Source organism: Leopardus geoffroyi, chromosome C1 (assembly GCF_018350155.1).
Source record: "Leopardus geoffroyi isolate Oge1 chromosome C1, O.geoffroyi_Oge1_pat1.0, whole genome shotgun sequence".
Lineage (NCBI taxonomy): Eukaryota > Metazoa > Chordata > Mammalia > Carnivora > Felidae > Leopardus > Leopardus geoffroyi.
The window spans coordinates 26,968,472-26,991,848 of record NC_059328.1 but is presented as its reverse complement, the minus strand read 5'-3'; the positions used below and the strand labels follow the sequence as shown (position 1 = coordinate 26,991,848).

Sequence of the window (23,377 nt, the reverse complement as noted above, 5' to 3'; positions counted from 1 at the left end):
TACTAAACTTCTGTAAGCCCCAGTCTCCTCATCTGTAAAATGGAAATAATCCTAGCATCAAGATCATAGCATTGTTGTTAAGATTAATGGAGATAATAGAATGCCCAGTGTAAAGCTAATGGTCACTAAGTGGCAGCTATTCCCATTATATGGAATGGAGAAAATGACCACTTTTCCATTTCCTAATGTGTTTGGTATAATCTGAAAATTTTTTCATCCAATATAATAAAGATTTTTTTGGAATAATCATCCTCCTGTTTCAAAATTTAAAAAAAAATGTAAAACTCAGAGTGTGGAATTTTATTAACTGCCTTTCAGCATCCATGCACTTTTCATTTATTGATGAGATATATTAGCTTAATACTTAATACTTCATTAAAATTTTTTTTTAATGTTTATTTTTGAGAGAGAGACAGAGAGACACAGAGCATGAGCACGGGAGGGGCAGAGAGAGAGAGGGAGACACAGAATGTGAAGCAGGCTCCAGGCTCTGACCTGTCAGCACAGGGCCCGGCACAGGGCTCAAACTCATGAGCCATGAGATCATGACCTGACCCAAAGTCAGACGCTTAACCGACTGAGCCACCCAGGCACCCCAGTACTTTTCTTCTAATACCTTAATGTTAAGACATCCCACTATTCCTAAGAAAAACTACTTAGTTGTAGTGGATCATTCTTTTAATCTACTCTTAAACTCAGGAATAGACTTTCTTCAAAAATATATTACAGGGGTCCTGGCTGTCTCAGTCAGTAGAGCATGCAACTCTTGACCTCGGGGTCATGAGCTCAAGCCCCATTTCGGGTGTGTACAGCTTGCTTTAAAATGAATGAATGAGTAAATAAATACAGTTCAAATAAAAATGTATTACAAATTTCCTTGCCTTTTTAAATAATACACTAACCAGACTTTTTTGTACTGAACTCCAAATATTTGTCGTCAATACTCAAGCGCCTTTAGGGGTTTTTGATTTTCTCATAACAATAGCTAGTGTTTACTGAGCACTTGGAAACTACAAAGCACTTTGCATAATCCTCACAAGTTCCCTAAGGAGTATGTACACTTTAGGGAGTGTGTTAGAAAAGTAAAGGACCTTGGTATGCAGCCCTTGAGATGGAACCAAAGCCCATTCTTCAGAGTTATGCTTTCATTCATTCATTCAACATATATTTATGAAGCATTTCTGTGTTAGTGTCTGTGTTAGCTACCAGTGGTACAGTCTTAAAGAACTCATACTCAGAATCCCAGTTTAACAGGAGATCGACAGTAAACAAGTGAAGAAATACACAAGTACAATGTGTGAAGAGAGCTATTCTATACATTACACCAATGTACAGGATGGCATAACAGAGGCTTATTTCAGATGTGGTGATTGGCAGTGAAGGCTTTTTGAGGTGACGTTCAAGCTGAGATAGAAGAATGAAGAAAGCTATAACTGCAGAAAGTTGTGGGGGAACAGTGCTTCAGGCTGAGTAAGCAGCAAGTCCAAATACCCTGGGGCAAAAAGCATAAAGACGAAGTAACTTGATAAATCCTAAGAACAACAAGTGAAAGGAGTCAGAGAACTAGAGAGATAAGACTGGGTTGGGGCAGTCACTGGCTGGCTCAGTGAGTACAGCATGCAACTCTTGATCTCAGGGTTGTGAGTTCTTGATCCCTACCAATGTTGGGGGTAGAATTTAATTTTAAAAAATACTAAAAAAAAAAAAAAAAAAAAACAACTGGGAAAGCAAACAGGGGTCAGACCAAGTCAGGCCTTGTAATCTTGGTAAGGTGTTTAGATTTTATTCTAAGAGCAATGGAAACCACTGGAGGGCCTTTAAGGGAGGAAAATGACATCTGAATTATGTTTTTTAAAAGATCACCCTAGCTGCCACATGGAAAATGGATTAGAGGGGGCGCCTAGGTGGCTCAGTCAGTTAAGCATTCAGCTCTTGATTTCAACTCAGGTCATGATTTTATGTGTAAGATAGAGCCCCAAGTCAGGCTCTGTGCTGACAGCACAAAGCCTACTTGGGATTCTCTCCCTCTTTCTCTCTGCCCCTTCCCCACTTTCTCTCTCTCTCAAAATAAAATAAACATTATAAAAAAGAAGAAGAAGAAAATGGATCAGAGAGCACCCAGAAAGAGAGGAAGAAGACAAGTTGAAAAGTGGTTGAGTTAATTTTAGGTATGAGATGGAGGTGAAAAAAATTAGGTTGTAGTGGTAGAGATGGAGAGAGGTAAATGGATTCAAGATATACTTTGTAGGTAGAACAGATTTGGGGGTTTTATGAAGAGGATGAATACTTGTTGTTTTTTAACAACTAGGCGATGCTAATTACTATGCTGGGGAAGATTGTGGTGAGGAACTGGTTAGGTTGATAAAATCAAGAGCTCCAGCTTACATATACTAAATCAGACATGCCAGCAACACCTCCAAGTTGACTATCTGACTTGGGAACTCAGAGGACAGATCTACTCTACTATGGAAATATAAATTTAGATGGTATTTGGTCTTGAAAAGGTTATCTACATAAGTAGAGAACAGTTGTTAAAGAGTACCCAGAAATGAACGCCAAAATATCTCAGCATTTAGAAGTCCTATGAGTGAGGAGTCAGCAACAGAGAGGGATCACTGAAGCAGGAGAAAAATCATGAGTGTGGTGTCACAGAGGCCAGTGAGAGGTGTTTCACAAAAGACAGAGGGCCATCTATGTGGAAGGTTGCTAATAGGTAAGAAGAGATGAGTATAGATTTTTTAAATTTTTATTTAAAAAATTTTTAATGTTTATTTTTGAAAGAGAGAGACAGAGTGTGGGCAGGGGAGGGGGACAGAGAGGGAGACAAAGAATCCACAGCAGACTCCAGGCTCTGAGCTGTCAGCACAGAGCTCGTCATGGGGCTTGAACTCACAAGCTGTGAGATCATGACCTGAACCAAAGTTGGATGCTTAACCAACTGAGCCACCCAGGCGCCCCTAGATTTTTTTTAAATTAAAGTTTATTTATTTATGTATTTATTTATTTATAGAGGAGGGAGGGAGGGGCAGAGAGAGAGAGAGACAGAGAGAGAGAGAGAGAGAGAGAGAGAGAGAGAGAGAATCCTAAACAGGCTCTGTGCTGTCAATGCAGAGTCTGACGTGGGGCTTGAACCCACAAACCATAAGATCATGACCTGAGCCGAAGTCAGGAGTCAGACACTCAACCGACAGAGCCGCCCAGGTGCCCCAGTATAGATTTTTAAAAATGTTTATTTATTTGTTTTGAGAGAGCGAGCGAGCAGGGGAAAGACAGAGAGGGAAAGAGAGAGAGAGAATCCCAAGTAGGCTCTGTGCTGCCAGCGGAGAACCCAACTCAGGGCTTGAACCCATGAACCACGAGATCATGACCTGAGCCAAAATCAAAAGTCAGATGTCCAATCGACTGAGCCACCCAGGTGCCCCGAGATTAGTATAGAGAAGTGTTTATTGGATTTTGCGACATGTGGATCACTGGCATCCTTGGCAAGGAATCCTTAAAGGAGAAGAGTGGGCCGATTGGGGTGGATTTAAGAGGAAACTGAGGTGAGGAACTGGAGACCTCTAGTGTAGATTTGTTTTAGTTTTGTTGTAAAGAGGAATGAAGTAATGAGATGATAGACTAAAAGGAAGGTTTTGTTTATTTTGAAAATGGCAATGTTCCAGGGGCGCTTGGGTGGCTCAGTTGGTTAAATGTCTGAGTTGATTTTGGCTCAGGTCATGATCTCCTAGTGGTGACATTGAGCCTGGCACCGGGCTCTGTGCTGGGAGTGGAGCCTGCTGAAGATTGTCTCTCTCTCCCTCTGCCCCTCCCTCACTCATGCTCTAGCTCTCTCTCTCAAAAAATAAAAAATTAATTAAAAAAAATTTAAAGGTGGTAACATTCCAATAGAAGTAATAATACAGCAAGGAAAAATCATTGAGAAGGCATGAGGGGGTGGGATCCATATACTAGAAGGGGGAGTCTGCCCTTTGATAGGGGCAAAGACACATCTTTCATGGTATCAGGAAGGAAGACAGAAAAGATGGGTATAAATGCAAGTAGGCCTTGGGTGGCTCGGTTGGTTAAGTGTCTGACTTCAGATCAGGTCATTATCTCATGGTTTGTGAGTTTGAGCCCCGAGTTGGGCTTGCTGGTGTCAGCTTGGAACCTGGAGCCTGCTTCAGATTGTGTCTCCCACTCTCTCTGCCCCTCCCCTGCTCATGCTCTGTCTCTCGCTCTCTTAAAAATAAATAAACATTAAAAAAAAGAAATGCAAGTAGGCTTGAGGCTTTCCAGCTGGATGAGAATGTTGCTCTCTGATGATTTTTATTTTCCCCCAAAAATAGGAGAATTCATTATGGTGGAGTGAGAGAAGAATGTGTAGGAGTTTGAAGAGAGAAAGCATGAAATACTCTATCTCTGAAAGAAGGGAAGTGAGAAAGTAAATTTACTAGTGAAATTCAGTAAGATGCCAGAAAAAGTCTAATGCCCTTTTGAGGTTTGTGGTCAAGAACTTAAATTGAAAGCCTCAGCTCTCATTAAGAAGGTGAGGATTGGGATTAGTGTAATGGAGAAAGAGGAAAACAAGACAATCATGACATCTAAACCTGGTGACACAAGTTATGACCATAAGAACGTGAGAGATAGTGAAAAAGCAGTACATTTAATGATTTGGAGGTTTTGAGGAAGTCAAAGAATCAAGAGGTACTGATTGGACAGTTACAGTTACTGATCAGACAATTGAGATTCTTGAAAAGGAGATTTTAGAGATGGTGTAGTTACTGGCAATAACAAACACAGGGCGACTATGATGGGGGTTGGGTAGCTACTATAGGATAGAAGATTGTTGGAGGTAAAGAATTGACAGAGTATTGGGTATTCATCCACCTAGATGTTGAATGATGAGCAGAAATAGAGATGGAGAGGAGGACAATGAGCCATGGCCTAGTATTAATTGAGGGAGGAATGATCGATCCATCAAAAGGTCCACAGATGACAGTAACTAGGAAGGGTGTTAAGGGATACTGTTAGAAGATGCTGTACGAAGGAAGAAGGATGGTGCCCATTGGTTGATTCCATACAGATATTTTAACGTTGTAATTTAGAAGTATCTTAATCTGTCCACAAAGTATTGAGTGCTAGGAATTAAGGAAAATGTTATATTCCTCCTGTGACTTGTGCTTGTAAATTACTAGTCTACACACACGCTCACACACAGTCAAAACTTCCTTTTTTAACAAAGAGTTCACTAATTTAAGCCTATTCCCAAATTTATACTGCTAGAACAAACCTGTACTCCGCTGAGGTTCCAAAATGAAATCAGTAAGCTTGGGTGTGTGAAATCGGTAAGATTTTAGTTCTCAAGTTTAATTGGCCCAGAACACGGTAGAGTAGATAGTAGACACACGTAATTTATGCTTTTGAACCCGAGAACGGAGAACAGCTGTTCTTTCAGGGCAAGGATACCCGGAGGCAGCTCTTGGGAGTAATCAACAAAGAAAAGGGTCCTCTAACATCTCTCCCCAGGAGCTGATAGGGCCGTGGCTTATCAGGGAAAACTGCTCTGGCGAACCCATTCAAATTTCTCACAGCAAATCACAGTGGCCTGCAGCCAACTCCTTTTCTGCTCATTGGCCAACTGGAAACTTCAGCCCCTCCAAGCCTCCCTCCTCTAATCCGGAAGCCAATCGGAAAGATTAGCGTTCCGTAACTTTGTGTCATCAAGTACCGTACTTGCAATTGGCTATTGGAGCTACAGATCGAGAAGTAGGCGGGGCCAAGCCAGCTGGCCTATATAAGAGGAGGACAAAGGCGGCGCGCCGCCTGTGTCATCCGCCATCTTGTGCGAAGCAAGGTGGCCTCCACGTTCCCAGAGCGTCTTCTCCGCTTCTGCCTCGACCGCCCCTTGATTACAGACATGTCTCGGGATCGGTTCCGGAGCCGTGGCGGTGGCGGTGGCGGCTTCCACCGGCGCGGAGGAGGCGGCGGCCGCGGCGGCCTCCACGACTTCCGCTCCCCGCCGCCCGGCATGGGCCTCAATCAGAACCGCGGACCCATGGGGCCCGGCCCGGGCCAGGGTGGCCCCAAGCCCCCAATCCCACCACCGCCTCCGCACCAGCAACAGCAGCAGCCACCACCGCAGCAGCCGCCACCACAGCAGCCGCCGCCACTTCAGCCACCGCCGCATCAGCCGCCGCATCAGCAGCCGCCGCCGCCGCCACAGGACTCGTCCAAGCCCGTCGTTCCTCAGGGACCCGGCCCGGCTCCCGGAGTGGGCAGCGCTCCGCCGGCCTCCGGCTCGGCACCGCCCGCCACTCCCCCGACCTCTGGGGCCCCCACGGGCCCAGGCCCCACCCCGACCCCGCCGCCCGCTGTCACCTCGGCGCCCCCCGGGGCGCCCCCGCCCGCGCCGCCGAGCAGCGGTGTCCCCACCACCCCACCTCAGGCCGGGGGCCCCCCGCCTCCACCCGCAGGGGGCCCGGGGCCCGGTCCTAAGCAGGGCCCAGGACCCGGAGGCCCGAAAGGCGGCAAAATGCCAGGCGGGCCGAAGCCCGGCGGCGGCCCGGGCCTAAGTACTCCTGGCGGCCACCCCAAGCCGCCACACCGAGGCGGCGGGGAGCCCCGAGGAGGCCGGCAGCACCACCCACCCTACCACCAGCAGCACCACCAGGGGCCCCCACCCGGCGGGCCTGGTGGCCGCAGCGAGGAGAAGATCTCCGACTCGGAGGTGAGTATCTCCCGGAGCTACGCGTCGATTTCCCTAAGATGGCGGCGGCCCCCTCCTCCTTCCTTTCCCGGCCTCCATTTTGTCGGAGACCGGAAAGAGCGCGTGCGCGCGGGCGGCCGAGGGCGGGGCCGCTGCCGGAGTAGGGGGCGGACGGCGTGGGGCGTCTAAGAGGCCCGAGGGAGGCTGGCCTGGGGAGGCAGGCGATGACAAGCTGCCCTGGGCCATGTTAAAGCTAGCGGGTCCTGGGAACCAGACTAGAGCGTGCTGTGTAGGGTTGGAGAGATCTGGGAACTTCCGGCCTTACAGGAGCAGGCACAAGTCATGTGGGTGACAGCAGGGTTTTGGTCATTCTTTTTCATGTAATACTTGATTTGACTTAACGTCTGCTACGATGTAGATTTGTTAGCGACACTAAGCATATACAGCTGACGAGGTTGCTCATGTAGAGTCGAGTCTAGAGAGGTCTGTAGGTCTATTCTCGAGTGTTGTGGATGGTTTGGGCTGTTTGATGTTCGGATAGTTAACTGCATTGGAAATCCGCAAATAAGTAAAATTTTGTTTTGATTTTAAACGGCATTGAAGAATAACTCCGTTGGTGGTGTTACCCAGGCTGGGAAAAGCGAACATTGTTACTGAATTTTCCTACTTGATGAGGTGACTGGTGTCTGAAAAATTTCCTTTCTTTTTCATTAGGGGTTTAAAGCCAACTTGTCTCTCTTGAGGAGGCCTGGAGAGAAAACTTACACTCAGCGTTGTCGGTTATTTGTTGGGAATCTACCTGCTGATATCACAGAGGATGAATTCAAAAGACTATTTGCTAAATATGGAGAACCAGGAGAAGTTTTTATCAACAAAGGCAAAGGATTTGGATTTATTAAACTTGTGAGTTTTTTTTTAATTTAATGTGGATTTAGTAGAGTGTTTTCATTTTTTGCTACTGCAGACGCTAGCGTTCAAACCAACAGCAATAAGTTGGTTTTTAAATTTTTCACCTTTTTTACAAACAAGATGCCACTTATATAGCGAATAATTGTTGGTACCTAAGAAAAGGGGAGAGTGGGTGGATAAGACATTTAACTACCTACCCTGAGTGGTGTCTGGGAGGGTTGCTTGAACTGAGCCTGAGGAAGAATAGGAGTGGGTGTTAAGCTTTTAACAGTTTCAGAGTGGACATTAGCCAATAGGTTATTAACATGAGCATGTCTGATAACTTTCAGGAATCTAGAGCACTGGCTGAAATTGCCAAAGCTGAACTTGATGATACACCGATGAGAGGTAGACAGCTTCGGGTTCGCTTTGCCACACATGCTGCCGCCCTTTCTGTTCGAAACCTTTCACCTTATGTTTCCAATGAACTGTTGGAAGAAGCTTTTAGCCAGTTTGGTCCTATTGAAAGGGCTGTTGTAATTGTGGATGATCGCGGGAGATCTACAGGGAAAGGCATTGTTGAGTTTGCTTCCAAACCAGCAGCAAGGAAAGCATTTGAAAGATGCAGTGAAGGTGTTTTCTTACTAACAACGTAAGTTCTTGTGCTTATCCTAATTTTTATTTATTAACTTGGATGAGGAAGTTGAAACAAAACTGAAACGAAGTTAAGATGGAACCATTTTTGTTATTAGAACTCCTCGTCCAGTCATTGTGGAACCACTTGAACAATTAGATGATGAAGATGGCCTTCCTGAAAAACTTGCACAGAAGAATCCAATGTATCAAAAGTAAGATTGATTTAAATTTTAAGCATTTTTCTTATTTAAGTCCAAACAATTTGCAGTAATTTTTCACTTTTGCCTAGAAAATGCAAAATTCTTCAAATGCATATATGCTTGATAGAAATCTAAGGCTCAGGAAGTTTAGAGGTTTTGAAGCAGAGATCTTCAAAATGCCTAGTATTCATTGTTGAGATAGGTGTAGTTTACATGCAATTTTGTTTTGTCTTTAGAACAGTTGTGTGATGAATAGGTATCTTCCTTTTTAAGAATGGAAAAAAAAATACTCCTTGATTAGGCATTTGGTTAGAGGAAACAATTAGGAAATGAGGAAGGTAGGATTGCTTTTCAGTGCCCATTATTTTCTGTTAACATAGAATTCTGGGACATGTATTACTTTTTTACATAAAGGTTTAAAAATTTTTAAATGTTTATTCATTTTTGAGAGAGTGGGGAGGGGCAGAGAGAGAGGGAGACATGGGATCTGAAGCAGGCTCCAGGCTCTGAGCTGTCAGCACAAACTGCAAGATAACAACCTGAAGTGAAGTTGGGCGCTTAACTGACTGAGCCACTCAGGCGACCCAAAGATTTTATTTTTAAGTAATCTCTACACCCAGTACGGGGCTCAAATTCATAAGGCTCAAATGCACAACCGCAAAATCAAGAGTCATGTGCTTCTGACTGAGCCAGCCAGGCATCTTGGGACATGTATTATTTTTGATGTAAAGCTATTTTTTAAAATTTATTTTGAGAAAGAATGTGAGTGGGGAGGAGCAGAAAGAGAGAACTCAAGCAGACTCCATGTTGTCATGATGCGCAGAGCCCAACTCAGGGCTTGATCTCATGACACTGAGATGACCTGAGCCAAAACCAGAAGTTGGACGATTAACTGGCTGAGCCACCCTGGCGCCCCTGCCATCCCCTGCCTTTAGGTATTTCTTAGAGTCGATAGGCCAGGGGCAAAATCAGTGTTTTTAGGGTAATTGAGTAGTCTTTCTTATGTGCATCCACAAATCGGTTCATGTTGAAATATTGTCAGGGAGAGAGAAACCCCTCCTCGTTTTGCCCAGCATGGCACATTTGAGTATGAATATTCTCAGCGATGGAAGTCCCTGGATGAAATGGAGAAACAGCAAAGGGAGCAAGTTGAAAAAAACATGAAAGATGCAAAGGACAAATTGGAAAGTGAAATGGAAGATGCTTATCACGAACATCAGGCAAATCTTTTGCGTCAAGGTAAAAAAAAAGATCCTGTTGTGTAAATTTCACTGATAGGCTGAATTGCTTTTTGAATTAAATTTCACTGATAGGCTGAATTGCTTTTTGAACTTTTTAGAACCCCGTTAATGTGAATTCACAACAAAATTTTCTAATGTTTAGATCTGATGAGACGCCAGGAAGAATTAAGACGCATGGAAGAACTTCATAATCAAGAAATGCAGAAACGTAAAGAAATGCAGCTAAGGTAAAATTTTGTTAAACTAAATTAAGCCTTCTGCATAAACATTTAGAGGAAAAGATACATCTAAGTCTTGCAGGTGAGTGTGTTGGCATACAGAGGTTAAATACTGACATATGTCAGTGTTGGTTTGACACTAAATTAGAGTAGAGTGTAAGGTTTTCATTTAGGACACCAGTTTTCTTTGCCAGAATGCTTCTAGGTCTGTTCTAGACTTTCTTCAGGCTTTCCTGTGTGTTTGCTCTAATCTAGACTTTGTAATTTTTTTTTTTAATGTTTATTTTTGAGAGAGAGGGTGAGCGAGCCAGGGAGGCGGCAGAGAGGGAGGGAGACAGAATCCAGAGTGGGCTTTCTACTCAGAAGAGTGCCTGGCTCAAACCCATGAACTGCCATGAACTTGGAGAAGCCGAAGTCAGGTGACTAATCGGCTAAGCCACCCAGGTGTTCCTCTAACCTAGACTTTGTAAAGCTCTGAGGCAGACCCCTAGCTTTTTCCAAGTTGACTTATTTATTTTAAAGTTCATTAATTTTGAGATAGCATAGCATGGGAGAGCACAGGTAGGGAGGGGCAGAGAGAATCTCAAGCAGGCTCTAACTCAAACTGAGATCATGACCTGAGCCGAAGTCACATGCCCAACTGACAGAGCCACCCAGGCACCCCTTCAAATTAACTTTTAAAAGATGTGGGTGACCGTTCATGTGCTTGATGAATATTTCCAGGCAAGAAGAAGAACGACGTAGAAGGGAAGAAGAGATGATGATTCGTCAACGTGAAATGGAAGAACAAATGAGGCGCCAAAGAGAGGAAAGTTATAGCCGGATGGGCTACATGGATCCAGTAAGTAAAATTCTATTGCAGTCTAGTTGGAGTTGTCTACAAAACTTGTAGGTACCAAAAATATGAAGTCTTACTAAGTTAAATATAACATTTCACTTTATAGTTTTTGTTTTTACAAGTGTATTATGATACGCTTTGAGTTTTATCTTCTTGGCTGGGCCTAAAGATTTCATTGGTTAGGAAGAAGCTTTATCGGTTTTTGGATAATCGAATTTCAACAAGTGGTTTCAGAATACTGATTTTAAAAATAGTCTTCATCTTTGAGTTTTGGAGTTTTTTTTTGTCTAAGAATTCTTGGTTTGGACATATGAAAGGGATTTTTTTCTTTTCAGAGAGAAAGAGACATGAGAATGGGTGGAGGAGGAGCAATGAACATGGGAGGTAAGCATGAAAATAATATTAGCAGTACCATTCAAGAGCTGTATTCTGGTTGAGTTGTAACCAGCATTTTTGTTTCCTAGATCCCTATGGTTCAGGAGGCCAGAAATTTCCACCTCTAGGTGGTGGTGGTGGCATAGGTTATGAAGCTAATCCTGGAGTTCCACCAGCAACCATGAGTGGTTCCATGATGGGAAGCGACATGGTAATGTATCCTGTGTGACGTAGTACAAAGGAAATTCTCATTTTTCACAACTTACGTGTGTGTGTTTTGTTTTCTGTTTTTTTTTTCTTTTGTTTTGTTTTTTTTAAGTAGGTAACTGAACCTCTTTTTAGTTCCCGTATCATGTAAATCATAATATTGAGGAAAACTTTGGCAACATAGAAGAACTCAGTATGCGGTAACCTAAACAGAAACGGTTGCCAACAAGAAGTCAATGCTGTCAGTAGTATGTTGGAGTTCTCTTCGGCAATAAGTAGACATAGGTGCTTTCCATTATATTGCTTGTGTACTTTTGCACTCTAGCACATGGCAAATCCAAATTCTAAATGTTAGATGATGTACCTGATTATTCTACATCCACGTGAGAGTAATCAAATGGCAAACTGTCATTCATTAAGCTGATATTTGCCATAAGTATGAATCAGACTTGCAGTTTATAGTTTTAGGCATGTTTTAGTGATGTGTAGGACTTTGACCTATATTTGGTGTGGTTTCTACCCATGAGAAGGGAGTTGTTTACTGTTTTGACTCGTCGTTTCCCACTTGTTGGGCCTGTCAATAGGTGCACCTTCTAAAACACTGACATCTCTATATGCTACAGGATAGCAACAATCCATGACCATTTTAAGCATACTAGTTGTGTGCATTTGATCTGAACCTTCTTGATGCTTTCATATTTTAACTGTACAGGTAGTCTGTCAGGATGCTTTAGAAACAACCAAGTGAATTGGTCTGAGTGGCTGTGTTAGGGCTTTACAAATCCATAGGAAATTTGAGTATTGGATTTAGAGGTGGGTTTAGAGAAGTGTGCATTTTCATAACTGAGTTGAATATGATTGGTTCACCTACAGGCTTTTGGCAAAGGAGAGGGAAGCTGCAACACATAGCTCATTAGGTTTATTTTACAAATAGGAATGTAAGGATTTATTATGGGGTCTAATCCACTTAAAGCCTACTTGAGGTTTTTTGAGAATTAGAATCATAAATAGCTGGTTGGGTAAACGTAGTGTTGTTTTCTTCAAAATGAATTTAAAACATAACGTGGGTAACATTTTGGTTTATACGCTTCCTAAAAGGCAGATTGTAGGTCTGTATCAAATTTGTAAAATATAATTTGGCATGATGTTCCCACAATTGAGATTTTTTCTGTCTCCTATAACAGGTAGGGTTCTGAGATGTAATAACATAACCGTGAAACCCCCAAATTTTCTCATAGCTTTTGGGAAACACCGTACAATGTGTTAAAACCCTGACATTTTTAGGTTTTTGAGAAATAGTTTAAAGAATTGAGATTTAGTTTCAGTAGCCCTGTAGTATATAGTAGAAAACACGTTTGAACTATGTATAGGAAGTTAAACACTGCTTTTTTCCCTCCCTTTTGGAGTGATGTTTTCTGTAACTGATTTATTTTGAATAGAATTTGTAAGGCTTTTGTGCTTTGCATATCAATAGGATTTCTCTGTTTGGGAACATAGGTTTCTAAGATTAAAGTACTTAAAACTAGATGGAATAACGAAGTCCTGCTTTACTGCAGTCACTTAAGCTTGGTGTTAAGCTGCTTGGGAGATCCCCAAAACATGGAATCATAGCTAAGTGTCCGTAGACTTTCAAAGACCCGAAGGAAAAGCTGGGCTGGTGTGGGGGTGGGCTGTATATTTAGTCAATTTGCAACTATACTACTGTTGAACATAATTGTCTCTGCTTATTTAGTGATGGTTCTGAAGGTGGTATACCTGTGAGAATATGGCAACACTTTTAATGAAGTTACTGTGCCGGTTAAGTGACTAAATCTGTTAGTCTTTTATGCTTTTTCTTTTTGTAGTCTGGTAGCATTTTATTAAAACTTTGAACGTTTTAAGATTCTGCAACTTAGCAGATGTGTCTTAAGATCTTGAAAAGCACAAGGTTTCTTATGCAGCTCATGCCACTAACTGGTGAGTAGGTCTTTGTCACTTCATTGAGTGAATTGAATCTGTCTGGTTGGGCTTGTTAGGCTTACTTGGAAATTAAATTTCCTGTTCAGACCTTGAAAGTGAGAAGTTTGCAAGCTTTTGCAGTGGGTTAATCTGATGTGAAATTTCTTAAAACTCATTTTGGAATGGGTTTTCACATCTGCACTAATTCTTAAATTTTTTAGCACTACAGGGAAGACCTATTCTTTGAAACAGGTGTATGAGAATGGCTCAAGTGGGAACATACCACAAGGCATGTATTATCGTAAACTAATTTTCAAATTACCCTTTTTTCCTTTCTATGTTCCCGGTACCTGTGGATCGACTCATTGGTGATTGTATCGACGAACGTTGACTACGGAACCTTCTAAAATATTTACTTAACACACATGGACATCAACTACATATAATGAACTGTTAATTACTGTTCCAATAGCGTACTGAGCGCTTTGGGCAGGGAGGTGCGGGACCTGTGGGTGGACAGGGTCCTAGAGGAATGGGGCCTGGAACTCCAGCAGGATATGGTAGAGGGAGAGAAGAGTATGAAGGCCCAAACAAAAAGCCCCGATTTTAGATGTGATATCTAGGTTTTCATTCCAGTTTGTTTTTGTCTTTTCTTGTTTAGATACCAATCTTTTAAATTCTTGCATTTTAGTAAGAAAGCTACCTTTTTATGGATGTTAGCAGTTTATTGACCTAATATTTGTAAATGGTCTGTTTGGGCAGGTAAAATTATGTAATGCAGTGTTTCAAACAGGGGAATTCTTTTTCCTTTTTATTTCCTTTTTTTTTTTTTTTTAACTGTATAATGTCCCTCAAGTTATGGCAGTGTACCTTGTGCCACTGAATTTCCAAAGTGTACCAATTTTTTTTTTACTGTGCTTCAAATAAATAGAAAAAATAGTTATAATATTGATCTTCAACTTTGCCATTCATGCTTCTATGCACATTAGGCTAGGTATTCCACTTCGAAAGCATGAGCGTGTCTAGGCCTTTGAATGGCATATGCCATTTCTGGGAAATGTATCTGTAGGCTAAGCATTGCTTTCTACAAATAAGTACCACCCCCCCCTCCTTGTTTTAAAAAGAAGAAATGCATATTGAAGTAGTTTCATGATTTGTTTGGCATTATAGGAAGCAAGCTGGTGCTAAGTATTTTTAAATGGTTATGTAAGCAAGCTGAACTGTAACTCTTCCTTCAGGATTGTGTATTAAGATTATGGAATGGGTGAAAGACTTGGTAGGGGGAGAAAGTGGGTTTGACTAAATGGATCTTTATGGCCCTATGATCTATCCTTTCCTTGAAAGTTTCTGAAGAAAAAAGTGGAAAGATCATTTTGTTGCATTCCTCCATTCTTGTTTTTAAAAGAACAAGTCCCAAGCCCTACAAATGGCTTGTATTGAACTTTCATATTTGAATTAAAGATTGTTAAACATGAAGTCTTTTCATGTATTACTTCAAGCGATTTATGAAGATGGGGTTTAGTGTGAAAAATTCAACTTGCAAGTAAGAAGCGTAGTAACCATGAAGTAGGTTTAGCTACGTATACATTTGTACTCTGTAACTTTTACATCTCCTTGTGCTACTTCTGGTGGACAAAATCTGTAGGGCTATGAAAACTTGTTCTCTTTTCTAAGAACTAGTGGTGACTGTTAATGACCAGTAGCGTTGTAGATCACGATTCTTATTGTAAACTATTTGTTAACCTGCTTTTCTATAGTTTACTTTTGATGTAGCACTAAATCTGGAGAGAGTTGCTCATGCTACACAGTACAAATACCCCTTTCTCCCACCATAAAGTTTTGGAGTGTTTCGATGGTGTTGTCAGCTGATTGTCAACTTCATTGAATCTCCTTCCATTAGGATAAGACATTCTGACTTAACATTAGATTGTTATTGTTGTCTGATAGTACGATGGGAACCTGTTTTCCCAGCGTATGTATGTTAGCAGAGGAACAGCTTCCTAAAAGTAGGTAAAGTAATTGAATTGGTTTGGCTTTGTTCTTAGTTCCATTCAAATTTGTACATTACAGAACTCTTACTATGGAATGTGTCTTCCTCCTTTTCACCTCTGTTCTTGGTGCTAATTGGCAAAAGTAAAATTCTAAATCAAATCTTCGTTAAATGCTGAAGTTTAGTATTGTGCCTGAGTACAAAGGGAAACCTCTTGTTGAAACTCTGAGCACTTTCTGCATAGGAAACTGGATAATACTAAAAGTAAAACACTAGTGGAGTATAAAGGCATGTCACTCAATTCTGGTTGTGTGACTTGACAGGTACATGGTGTGCTAATTAAGGAAGAGAATCTCCTTAGAATATGTTTATTATTTTTTCCCCAAGACACTTGGAAGTGGGTAGTAGTTCCACCATAATTCTATCCATGAGGAAGTTTTGTCCCAAGTCATTAATTGGTGATATGTATGAGGTTTTCTGTATGGAAACAAGGGTCTGGATTTGAAAGGAATCCATTACAATTTGATTGAATTGTATGGTAGGGACTCCACTAATGATAAATTAAGGGGTGTTCATGGGACACCCACAGAGGGTGAACGTGAATGTGTGTGGGCGGGGGCTGGTGGGGAAGTGGGAAAATCTGCCTATAAAATTAATGTTTCAGTTTATTTTTCAGATTACATGCCTTTCTTTATAAGGGATGCTGGCACAGACCCCTAAAATAAGCTTTTGTTAGTACTGTACCTTTGAAGAGTGGTGAAGGATGCTAATGGATAATCTCCTGAAAGTTGTGGTTTTGCTAGCCTTACTGTGGGCTGTAGAATTGCTAAGCGTTGTTTAGCAAATAATGTTGCTTAGTTTCCACTAAGTTTTGCCTTTTCCTCACTGAAACAGCAGTGTACCAAGGGTTGTAAGCTACTCAAAGAGACTTTCAATAAGTCTTGGAATGCATATGGTAGTTTTTAGCTTAATGTGAATTTAAATCCTCTTAAAAAGGAGTTTCCTAAAAGCTGATATGAAATGGGTGGGAAAGGGAATGTAGTACTTTTGAAGTATTTCAGCCATTTTTCTTATTTAAAGAAACCAGCTGCCCCCATTTCCTCTTCTCCACTTTCTCTCGTAATTTTATTTTAAGAGGAACACTGATCATTTTAAGCTTATTACTCCTAATCTTTAAACTGCATTCTCTATGAGATCCCAGTGTATTCAATAGGTACCTTATAAGATTAACTGAATGGCTCACATTATTTAGTGAAACCATAATCCTCTGCTTAGAACACTAATTAAAACTAAGAAGTCCTATAAACCCCACCACTCTTTATATAGATGTATTATACCACTAATACAAACAGATAATAATTTGGGAAATTGTAACGTTACGCCTGTGCAATTTTTATAAGTGGCATATTATGGCAGACAAAAATTTAGATACTTGGCTTTTCTCGGGCAAGCCACTACGTTGTGGCGGGATGTTTTCTGGTGTTCTTGGACTGCAATTGTGCACTATTAAAGTAGTGGCCTGCTACATAACTGCATTTAGCCAGCATTTCTGCAGTGCGTAACTGTGAGGAACGTAGTACCGCAAATGGCAATGGACATTAGGACCCGGATGTAGTATTCCTGCTTGCTCCAAGATTCTCATTGCCGACTGCATACAGGTAGGTAACAAGCAATATAATCTAACTTGGTGACTTGCTATGTACTTTTATTCCGTGGGCATTCTGACATCACACTTCTGACCATGAAATTACAGTGCAGCACCTAACACTTGGATGGTAAAGCTAGCTGCTATCAAAACTGCGTGGGTTTGGGTTTCAAGCTGTAATTTGTCAGGCAGAAATCAGTGCTGTTGCAGTTCTCAGATAAAAAGTGCAAACTTGATTCTTTGGTACATCTGATGCAGTTGTGTGGTTTCCTTTAGTTGCATTGTAACTGAAGAGAACGTGGAACACGTCAGTGGTGTGGGGGAGAGGGAATCAAACCATACTTGGAAAGTAGAGTGCTTTTAGCATCTTGACATGGACTGTACAGCATGTGATACTGAGTCTCTGTTGTAGCAAACTGACCTGCCCATAGGTCAGCAATATCCATTTCAGAATGCAATCTTGGTAATCATTCTGCAGGTTGGAGTGAATTAAGACTAAAAAGTACAGTGGTTTTTTTTTTTTTTTTTTTTTTTGTAATGTGACTTAAATTTTTTTTTTAATGGGCTTCATGGGAATACCTTTGTTACTAACGTGGGCTTAGATGGGAATCTAATGTGAATAGTTCCAAGTTATGTGACTTGTCTAAATATGTCTATGCTCTAAACCTGGGGGAAAGTGGTGTGGCATGTTGACTTGCCTGCAGTTGAATACACGTTGGGAATCATTTCCCAATCCTAAGACTTCTTCGTCGTATTCTGTAGGATGACTGCAAATGTTCAGAGTAGATTTTTGAATTTGGTTCCCTTAGCTTTAGGGATGTGATGTTATAATCCAAAATGCTTATCAAAAATAAAAAAATAAAAAGTCTTCAAAAGCAGCTTTGGTTGCTTAGGACTTCAGCTTTGTAAGCTTTGCATCGACTGTTGTTCCAGACCTCAATTCAACTTAACTTTGGTCTCCGAGCTGGTTTTTAGCTAGCATGCATGGAAACAGCTTTCACGTATAATGCTTTCTGCTCTGTAACTGGAAGTTTGGTTTACTTTGCATAAATGCCGGTGAAAACTCTTCGTGACTATGAGAATTTTCTTCCATTGTATCGAGAAAAATGGCTTGCTCTTTGGCAAGCAATTCACAAGGTGGGGACAAATTTGTACTTTAATACGTAGTCTATTCAAACAAATACCTTGACTCCTGTTAGGTGAAAAAGCAAATGGTGACTAGTTTAGCTCTTTGTTAATAATACAATGCAGTTCAAACATAATGCTCAATATTAGTGACAATAGTGTCGCTAAATTGACATACAACCCCGATGGGATTTTCCTGTGGCATAATCCATTAAATCGGTGGCCAACACTTGCTACCGTGATTTAGTGATTCAAGTGTTTAGAAATAAAAGCTCAGGTTCATTTCTTAACAGTCAATAACAATTTTGAGAGAACGTACTTGTTACAATATATGGACTTGAGGAACATCATTGGGGTGGGGGGTTAATTTTGCTTCATTTCTGCTTATTTCAAGATGAGTAGGTTTTTGCACTTTGAAATGAGAAACCTGTGACTTAAGTCAATTCTAAACTAGTTTCGATTTGTATGTAGCTATAATTTGTGAATCTTAGTGTAGAGGATCTTAAAATCACTCACTCAAAAAGCTGGGAATAAATGGGCTTCAGTAACACCACTATACCGAGGTGCTTGCATTGTATTTCATAGTGTTTCCTTGTTGCAAACCAGAATTATTCTTTTTAATGAGAATGGTCTAAAGTTCAGAGGTGTGATGCCAGAATGCATTTTCGTACTGTTAGGCCCTTGGAACAGATACCGGTGCTTTCTGAAAGATGAAAGAAATGGAATGGGTGCTCTTCACACAAGGTTGCAAAACCTACCAAGAATGTATAATAGTCTCATTTTTCCCCAAGAAAAGAGATGCGTGTGACTAGTTTCGGACTTTTAACCTTAATGGGGGTTGCATGTCTCCTATTGTTAATCATTGTCAGCTGCAGTGACATGATCAACAGTCCTGCATTTTTATTGCCTTTCCCTTAATGATTTTGGACAGGTTTGAGAGAGCCAGGATGCTTGTTCTGGGCCTTTATTTGGTTTTGGCTTTAGCTGATAATGTTTCAGTGTCTGTCAGCTAGTGCAGTTCTCAAATGGCTGCCTATTAGGGAAAGAATTCCGAGGATTTGACTGCTCCTAATCATCTGTCATTGCTGCTAGATAATGATTGGCAATTTTTAAGACTCAACTGTGGAACTCTCACAGTTGTACACCATCAACCATAAAAATGTTGCTTTTGAACACCAGTGCTGAAAAGATTTTATTTGGAGGGTGAGAAGGGGGCTGGATGCAGAGTACTAGGATAATCTGGAGAATGGGGGAGAATGCAAAACGATATAGTATCCCTTATGGATGGTACATGTGCAACAGGGAACTCTTATTTTTTATACCCTTGGCAGTAACTGATAATCAGGGAGGAAGAAAAACCTGGAACTTGAATTAAGGCTGATCTTTCTGGTTTTTGTGCACTGCGGCCCTACCAGGCATATATATAGTGAAGGTGAATGTCTTCTCCCTCAGAAAAACGCAGGTTCCTTGCTGTCCCGAATAAGCATAGCTTTCCTGCCCCAACTTAAAACTCAGTGAGGACTTGGAGGGAAAGAACGAGGCAAATACATAGGATTGCAGGATAACAGCTGCAGTGTTGTGTACTGTGGAGTGGGGAGGGCACTCTTCTTGGAGGACTCCTGCTGAAGGTGGTCAGTCCACCTGAGAATGGAAGACATACTTGAATGGGGGGCAGGGTATGTGCTTTTATATGAAAAGAGAGCTGATGTTAAAACTCATTTGGTAAGGTAAACGTTGTCACATACCTTCACATAAGGGATAGTATATTTTGGGTTGCAGTCAAACTGGATTGTGCTCAGACTGGTGAAAATAGCAGTTAGGCTTTTGTATTTCAATTAAGATACAATTTTTATTTGAATTCAGCTGTCTACTTTATTACTTTACATAAGAATAATTTTAGATTTTTTTCCCCCCATCAAGTTTCTTCCTGTTGTTTTTTTATTCCGTAACTTGCCCCCAATCTTTTGTCTCTGGAATTTACTCTTTAAATTTTGAAGTTAACTAGCATTTTCAAAACCTTTATACCCTTGTCTTTTATATTAACTTTCTTTTATTATTCTTTAGGTAAGAATGATTGATGTTGGCTGATATTGGAGTACTCATTCACTTCAAGTAAGTTTCTTTGGAAGTCCTAACCTGTAGGAGAGTTTGAGTTTGATTTGTAAAAAGGTTAAATAATTTGGTTTAGCTATGTGGGACGAAACATGTTTGATTTTTAAGATGTTTACCTCTCCTAAGATAATGTCCGAGTGTTTTGTTTCTGAAAATAGTTGTTTGCATGTGAATGTGAGTGGGAAAGAGAAAGTGGGGAGTATTTTATTATAAAAGTGTCAAACAGTAGGAGAATTGAAAAAAATGGTTGAATCTGTACCTGAAACGAATAGAACTTTGTGTGTCAATTATACTTTGTATGTTATTAACTTTGTATGTTAACATTGTATGTTACTTTTACAACTATAGAAAAAGATACATGGTTATGTAGAGAAAATGGACAAAGAAGGCTTGAATTAGTGGAGAACTGCCATCTTTTTAGTACTCTAAATTCCACTTTTGACCCATTCAGAATGGGTCATTGGTAGAGGAGGAAAAATTCTGAAGTGTTATGTGAAGAAAATTTAGAATGTCACCTTGGTGTGGGCCAGGTCCTTCCTAAGTAAAAACAGCAAAAGAAAATAAAAACCACTGATTGGAACCCAGACCTGTACCCCAGAATGTGCCTCTCGTTGATGTGAGAATACAATGTACATACTAACAATTAATTTAAAAAAATTTAATATGCTATATAAATTCTATTTTTAATGATAGGTGGATAAGCTATTAATCTCAAGACGATATCCCACAACATGAGCCAAGAAGGAAAGCCACAACTTGTTAGATTCAGGAAGTGTCTGGGTAAGTGGAATCATTCTTAACTTTGTAAACTGCCTTCCGGACAACTCTTGGGTGTTCCAAACATGATTATTTACGTGTGAATATTTCATTTTAATTTACTCTGTGTTAAAACTTCCTTGTAGGGAATATGTTTTTATAGTACATATTTATAATCATTTTAACAGCCTTCTTGAGGTTGTAGGCCTTGTTTGTTGGTTTGGCTCAAGCCTCAGGAGAACAGGGACTTCAGTTTTCTCTAAGAGTATGTATGTATATCTACCTTTGTCCATTGAACTATGCAGAGGAGAGTTTGGAAAATTTAAAGTTCCTTGGTTGGTTTTGTATTTTTATTTTAATGTTTGTTTATTTTGAGAGGGTGTGTGCGTGAGCCAGGGAGGGGTAGGGGGAGGAGAGAGAGAATCCCAGGCAGGCTTTGAATTGTCAGCACAGAGCCTGACACGGGCTTGATCTCATGAACCAGGAGATCATGACCTGAGCCAAAATCAAGAGTTGGGTGCTTAACTGAGCCACCCAGGTGCCCCAGAGTTCCCGGTTTTTTAACCACATAGTCACTTGATGGGATCTCCTATAGTTGATCTCATCTGGTTGATGTATTAGAAGGGTTGGCAATTTTGGGGTTTGTGTTTGTTTGGTTTTGTGAGATTTTTTTTTTTTTTTTTTTTTTGAGAGCAAGTGTAAGCGGGGGAAGGGCAAAGAGAGACAATATCTTAAGCATGTTCCATGCCCAGTGAGGACTCCCATCTCATGACCATGAAGTCATGACCTGAACTGAAATCAAGAGTCAGATAGATGCTTAAGGGACTGAGCCACCCAGACACCCCCCGGGTTGGCAATTTTAAAGAAAACTCAGCTCAACTCTGCTATTCTAGCTGGGAAAGCCATCATAGACAGTAGGTAAACAAATGGACATAACTGTGTGCCAGTATTTTACAGAAAGGTAGTAGGTGGACAATAGCTTACTGTCTTCTCATCTAATACAAATTGCATAAATAGATAACTAGATAATCACTCAGGTTTAAAGGGCTGTCATAATCGTAGTTTGAAAAGAGAATAAGGTAGAAATAGCAATAATTAATTGACTATATCTTAAACCTAGGGAAGGTGCCAATTAATGGAGTATCTTATATCTTCCTTCCAAGAGTGGTTGCTACTTAAGTTCTAGTGAATGGAAGTAAACTTGAATCAACTAGCTGGTGACAAAGTCTGGTGTTAAAATCATCTGCTTCTTAAAGAATCCTTAATTCTATAGGTCATTAAATATTGTTTAATACCACACTCCTTGATTAGTATTGTTTGGTGTTAGGAAGTTTACTTGGTGCGAAATGGTAAATGTTTGAGAACTCTGATTCTTAACATATTTTGGAGTAATTGTTTCTTTTAATTGGCAGGATCAGGTGAACTGTGTCCAGAAAACCAGTGAGGAAGAGGGCAAAGAGGAATGAGCAACCTAATTGTTGTTAATAAAGACATTTTAAAATCAGATTGTGCTTTTATGTGTTTTGGTTTTTGTTTTTAAGTTAGGACCTTTTGTTTCCTAGAATTTTCCTTATATGTCATCACCTTGTTTCTAGGTGATATAAAAAGATGCTCCATATTGTGGGCATAGAACTGGTTATAATTCAGGACTCTTTCTTGGACCTTTTTGGCAGAGCTACTTCAACATTAATTACTGATCAACCTAACGGCCCTTCCTCACTGTCCTAACTAACCTGATTTAGCCATCGTTAGTTTAAAATTGCCTTCATTCTTTACAGGTTTTATTCCTAAAATTAGCATATGATGAATATAGCAATTAACTACATGCCCCTCCTTCATTGGGTTTCAGGCATTATAGCATTTTGTGTCCCACTTTGTATTTCACAAAAGAATCCTCAGATGCTGGTTATTACAAGGTACTCCTGTTAGTTCACAAAGAAGCACAGACAGAATTACAGCTTGCCAAATGACGAGGTTTCCTCTAAGTTGAATTTCATAATGCGGTAGCAAATGGACAGGGTCTTTGAATATAGATGTAGGGAAAAGCTTGCTGGAATTGGCTGTAAAATCTGCTTAATAAAGAACTTTGGAAGTAAGATCTGCTTTTCTCCTTTCACTCTAGTCATTCTTGAAACTTGACAAGATGTTAGTCAAAGGACTCTTTGGCACTAGCTTAAGCATTTGTTTGGGATAAGGTGTGTGAGGCCTATGTTTAAAAGGTAATTCTGTTGCTAGGTCTCTGTGGGCCTCATTTGTATAGTGCAGAATTTCAGAAAGTGCTAGTTTGTTAGCTTGCTGTAAGTAAGCAGAAGAGAAGAAACTTGGAATTCAGAAGTTTGCTCAGTGTTACTTGAAAAAGAAAGCCACAAAGGATTGTTGAAAGTGTAACAGTCACCCCTCCCATGGGATTTGCTTTGAAAACGCGTGTGGTCAGTACCAGGGATGAGGTCAAGACCTTGTTTTTCTCCTACTCCTAGTCCTTGTTTCACTGTGGTTGGCATATGTTTTAGAGGCCAGCCATCC

The 23,377-nt window shown here is 40.7% G+C and overlaps 2 protein-coding genes and 1 long non-coding RNA gene across 7 annotated transcripts in view; 2 read left to right on the top strand and 1 right to left on the bottom strand.

Annotated features, from left to right (window-relative positions):
* The first annotated feature begins 5,788 nt into the window (after nt 1–5,788).
* Nucleotides 5,789–22,358, top strand: SFPQ (splicing factor proline and glutamine rich). 4 transcript variants are annotated; one of them, XM_045476652.1, is made up of 13 exons: nt 5,790–6,706; nt 7,400–7,588; nt 7,924–8,225; nt 8,326–8,421; nt 9,452–9,648; nt 9,793–9,877; nt 10,592–10,709; nt 11,042–11,090; nt 11,171–11,292; nt 13,699–16,874; nt 20,051–20,098; nt 20,792–20,878; nt 22,267–22,358. In XM_045476652.1, the coding sequence occupies exons 1-10, from the start codon at nt 5,897–5,899 to the stop codon at nt 13,834–13,836; spliced, it is 2,106 nt and encodes a 701-aa protein (XP_045332608.1). In that variant the 5' UTR covers nt 5,790–5,896; the 3' UTR covers nt 13,837–16,874; nt 20,051–20,098; nt 20,792–20,878; nt 22,267–22,358. The 4 variants fall into 4 exon arrangements, with proteins under 4 accessions (XP_045332610.1, XP_045332608.1, XP_045332606.1 ...); XM_045476654.1 differs by lacking the exon at nt 13,699–16,874 and having other exon boundaries at nt 5,789–6,706; XM_045476650.1 differs by having other exon boundaries at nt 13,699–20,098.
* LOC123597586 lies at nt 7,361–12,495 on the bottom strand. Its single transcript, XR_006712169.1, has 3 exons — nt 12,375–12,495; nt 10,228–10,239; nt 7,361–7,371 (listed from the first exon to the last, which is right to left on the bottom strand). It is a non-coding gene; the product is annotated as an uncharacterized LOC123597586 (long non-coding RNA).
* ZMYM6 (zinc finger MYM-type containing 6) overlaps nt 20,792–23,377 on the top strand; it is a 122,497-nt gene continuing 119,911 nt past the window's right edge. For both annotated transcript variants that reach the window (XM_045476639.1, XM_045476645.1), the window contains exon 1: nt 20,792–20,878. The gene's annotated coding sequence lies outside the window, so the exon portion shown is untranslated. The remainder of the gene's footprint in view (nt 20,879–23,377) is intronic.

What these genes read in the sequence shown, in the direction of transcription:
- SFPQ (XM_045476652.1), top strand. Translation starts at nt 5,897, where the DNA reads ATGTCTCGGGATCGGTTCCGGAGCCGTGGCGGTGGCGGTGGCGGCTTC. An exon ending in GATTTGGATTTATTAAACTT is followed by an intron (nt 7,589 to 7,923) that starts GTGAGTTTTTTT and finishes GATAACTTTCAG; the next exon opens with GAATCTAGAGCACTGGCTGA. An exon ending in AAGAATCCAATGTATCAAAA is followed by an intron (nt 8,422 to 9,451) that starts GTAAGATTGATT and finishes AAATATTGTCAG; the next exon opens with GGAGAGAGAAACCCCTCCTC.